Source organism: Mercenaria mercenaria, chromosome 14 (assembly GCF_021730395.1).
Source record: "Mercenaria mercenaria strain notata chromosome 14, MADL_Memer_1, whole genome shotgun sequence".
Lineage (NCBI taxonomy): Eukaryota > Metazoa > Mollusca > Bivalvia > Venerida > Veneridae > Mercenaria > Mercenaria mercenaria.
Window position 1 is genome coordinate 26377623 of NC_069374.1, and position 4455 is coordinate 26382077.

At 31.8% G+C, this 4455-nt stretch overlaps 1 protein-coding gene across 1 annotated transcript; it reads left to right on the top strand.

Annotated features, from left to right (window-relative positions):
- The first annotated feature begins 1934 nt into the window (after nucleotides 1–1934).
- LOC123528076 (uncharacterized) lies at nucleotides 1935–3816 on the top strand. Its single transcript, XM_045307823.2, has 3 exons — nucleotides 1935–2057; nucleotides 2835–2981; nucleotides 3426–3816. Exons 1-3 carry the CDS (start codon nucleotides 2015–2017, stop codon nucleotides 3602–3604), a joined length of 369 nt encoding a protein of 122 aa, XP_045163758.1. The 5' UTR covers nucleotides 1935–2014; the 3' UTR covers nucleotides 3605–3816.
- The last annotated feature ends 639 nt before the right edge of the window (nucleotides 3817–4455 follow it).

The window sequence follows — 4455 nt, forward strand, 5'->3', positions numbered from 1 at the left end:
TATTCTATTTCCCTTCATGACTTGATTGTTTTATTTGTATCCTTAGTTGCGTACTATGCTTACAAATGACTGAGGATTCTGTTTGGCAGCTTATCGACGTTTATTGAATGTGATCACGTTTGCTGGCAAATCAAATTTGCTAGCTATTGTGTCTTTGATTTAATATAAGAAACATGTAAAATTTGATTGTTAGCTTAGTTACAATACTCACCAAATTAGGCAAGAAGCGAATAATTACTTTTATTATATCTTCTTCCTCTCTAGTTTTATCAAATTTTCCATGGTATGTTTTTTTGTGAAAAATTCAATCATCCTCGGTCAAAGTTTTCGTTTTTACATGACAACATTATTTGTATGATGTTTATAGATGTCAGCTAATATTGAACAGATGTATTGCATTATGTATTCTCTAATATTAATCAACGTTCTGTATGTTTATTTAATTGATTACATTTCAATATAAAACAAGAAGGTATACACAAATTTTGTAGATCAATATTTTTATAGTACGGGAAATCTTTTACTTTTATAAATTAATTTACCATCAAGTAATTGCTTTTAAAAAAAATAGAAAAGTAATTATTTAACAGTAACATAATTCCTGTCTATGTCAACTTGTTTCCTTCGTCTATATTTAGATCAAAGCCCAACAAAACGTCCTCATACATATGTACCTGATTTCGAGTCGTGTCCGTTAAGGTATTGTTTACTAGTAGTTTCTTTTAGCATGCTTACACCAAAGGAAAACAAACAAAAATGCCAAACTTCTGAGAGGGTATGCACATTTATATGGCGGCTTTAGATTTTGTCTATAAACTGAGGCGGTCCTGTAGCGCTTTCGTTACAGCATAAACAATTTTTTTATGTAGAGATTCCTGACAACAAGTCATGACTGCACTTGGTAGATCATGATATTTCGAATAATATAACTTAAATCTCACACATATGTAGTCAGTTTAACTTTTAACTTAAGACTAGATGGAGTTGTTTTGTCTGTTCCTCTCGGATCATGGAGTACATTCAATTTTCTTATAACAGAAATTCGCTTAAACCGGCGCTAGGGGCGGGAGGAGTGTTGCACATTTCATTACTTTTCCTGAACAGACTCAGTCAAACAGAGACTGTTAACATTTTGATTAGATACGTTCTACACTTCAAACTGATCTTCTTTCAGCTTGTATTAAGAATATATTAGTATATTTAGTTCTAATCATGTAAATTTGAAAAAAGATAAAATAGCTAAAATGGAAAAAACATTTCAAATTTAGATTACTTTTCCTTTCAATAATTATCCACAAAGTTTTTATAACGGTTTAACTTTTTTTAAAAAAGAGAGATAGAATTCTGTATGCATCTGGTAAATAGTATAAAAAAATGCAACTAGAAGTCCATCCAATGAAGAACTGAAAAATTAGTTCGCAATTATATATTTAATAATGCTGCATTAAGTTGCTTTTTTTAATTGTAAAGCTGTGCGCATTTACTAGTAGTTTTTTCTTTAATCATTATTCTAGTTGTTTGATATGTACAAACAAAATGTAATATATCTGTTATGCAGAAAAACTGAAAGAGGAAATACGTAAGAACTACGTACCTCTAAATATCAGCCTTTACATGTGATTTCATACGACACGTCAGTTTGAATCATGTAAATGACAAAAATGAATAAATGGACTTATAAGCAATGTACCACTCCAGGGCTGTATCTTTGTTTCTAGTCCTTAACTACAGAACAATCTATGATACATGAGTTATATTCAAACATCATCGCAGGTGATCAGGCAATACATTAAATCCCTTTGTTCAGCTGTTTGATCTACCTCTGCAGACCGGAGGCAATAGTTTTCTGTTACTTTCTGCTAGAAAAATAATTCGCTTAAGGGCGAACATATTGTTATGAATTTAACGATTGCGTGATACCTATAACATACTGTGTGAGAGTTTAGTTTCTGAATAAAAGCAACTACAGCTAATGTCCTAAACACATTTGTTGTAAGCCGATAACTGGGAAAGTATGATGCTTACATTCACAGTTCTTGTTGTTTTGTTAATGGCAGGTATGTTTCTCAAAATGACTAGAACTTACAAGTTACAGTTGTCATACATATTTAAAGTGAAGTATTTCAGTTATGTCGAAAATTGTTTATGTTGTTGATATTTGTTGTGTGTTCTAAATTTATTATTGGAATTACAGGTGGCGATAACTAATCTAATTATTACTTTTAGCACGATTCTTTAAATTTCTTTTTGATATAACAAAAAACAATCTTTAACACATTTGGCGGATTTATATGTCTCCATTGATACATTTTGAATTTTGAAGAATTTAATGCATTAGCCCAAATTTCTTCTTCATGAAAAGTTACTTGTATTATTTCGAAACACGTTCCTTTTCTTTGACATATTGTTAAACATGTATTTGACATAATAATACTAAAATAGTACTGATGTAGATTAAACATTTGTTTTAAAACGTATTTGACCCGTCACTTTAATCGAAAGAGGATGCTGGTTTGTGTTGATGTTGGACTAAGATATGCCTAAAATTGATTTAAAATCAATTCTTGCTTAAGATGCCTAGTTGCTTAGCCTTCTGTAAATTTATTTTACTGTGAAATCATTAATACATTTTGTATTTACAATGTTTGAGGAACATTTTCGTGAATTTTGCATTAACCACGAAATTAAATCCCAAACAATAAATAACATGCTTTTTCATTGTGCGTGCAAAAGTTGAAATTCTAGAATTCATAGTTCCACAATATGACTGTTTTAGCCCAATATAGAAAACTTAATTCGACTAACATCTTTGACATAATACTACTATTTTATAGGAAGAGCCACTTGTTCAGTTCTTGGACATGGATGTGCTACTGATTTCGATTGTCCACCGATCGAGAGCTCTTGTACAATGGCCTACCCGACAACAATGGTCTTCGAGGACAGAGAATGTGAATGGTGCACTGTGTGTATAGACGAATGTAAGTGTCAATTATCAACAAACATTTGAAATATCACTGGCACATACTGTTTATTTATTGCCAAAATTCACAACTTTTTTCGGTATTCAATCTGTTTTGCATGTCTTTTGCATTTTATTTCAAAGCCGTTGTTGCAGTTATTTAGTACAAACCAATAAGTAAACATAATCTATAAAATAAATAAATGTGACAATGTGTATTCCTTCAAAATGCTTACAGAAGTACATATAATATATTCTTGGTTTTTACGAAGCTAAATGATATGTAAAAATATTTTTAAAAATGGATAACGCGTATACTGAACAATTCCCGCATTTGTAAAATTTCCATTACATTGTTTGGAGGCTCAGATTTGAATTATAACACAATGCATGCATTGGCATCTAACCATTTCTCTGCCTTATCATACTTAATGATTGTAGACCGTAACTGCGATTGTTTCAGCAATACCACTTGACGAAAGCGGCTGCCCTGACAGACAGGTTATGTGCCAAGGATCCCGCACACCACCAGAGAACTGTAAAGCACAACTCGTCTATTCTTACAACGATAAAGTATGCAATTACTGTGACGAAGACATTTGTATTAACTTTTCGGAAACTCAATTCGTCGGTTCTGCTTAACAAGAATAAGTGATAATCCAACATAACAGTCTCTCATTCTTTCTAAAAGCTTGATGTATTAACTGTTGTTTATGTAGTTGTGTTTTGATTCGTAGAGATGCGTCCAGAAATTATATATTGTAAACATACGGATACAACTCTTATGGTACTGTTTGTCAATATTTATTCAACTCGACCTCATGTTCGAACTCTTCATTAAACCATCAGATTCATTTAATTTTTTCAGACAATGTCAAAAATAATAAACAGCTGCTTGAAACGGACAATGTAACACTCACTCCTTATACAGAAAAATATTAGGTTAATAACTTATGAATTCAAAGGAGCACGCTTACATCTGATTCTTCAATTCATATATTGATAATATGTTTGCAATTCGCAAACCTATTTTTATGTCCGTGTATCCACAAAGCAATTAAACATCACTGTATTAGTTGAAAATTTTGTTTGGAAATCCACATCCAAAATAAAATAAGATACTCACTCGATAAGATCCAGTTTTGAAAATAGTGTAGGCTTTAGTTGGTTAGGCTGCATTTAATTTGATTTAAATATACAGAAATAAATTCATTCTATGGCACACACTTAGTTTGATCTCGTCTATTCTTACGATGAAATGAAATGTGCAACAACACCCACCGGTTTTAGGGCTTTAGCGAAGGTGCGAGAACAGTATAGAGTTCATATTGCAACAGGGATATTATTGGAATACAGCTGCAAATATAATCTGCCTGTTGATTGCAAAGCACAGAAAACTATATGGCGGCCAACATAGATCGATTTTTATTTATACTGTTTTACTTACATCCTGCAATTTGGAAACGCCTCCGTTTTTAAAGTTCCATGTCCGT

Bases quoted from the DNA above. Each gene is read 5' to 3' on its own strand.
- LOC123528076 (XM_045307823.2), top strand. From the start codon at position 2,015: ATGATGCTTACATTCACAGTTCTTGTTGTTTTGTTAATGGCAG. The intron at 2,058-2,834 runs GTATGTTTCTCA...ACTATTTTATAG, and splicing joins TGTTGTTTTGTTAATGGCAG to GAAGAGCCACTTGTTCAGTT. The intron at 2,982-3,425 runs GTAAGTGTCAAT...CGATTGTTTCAG, and splicing joins CACTGTGTGTATAGACGAAT to CAATACCACTTGACGAAAGC.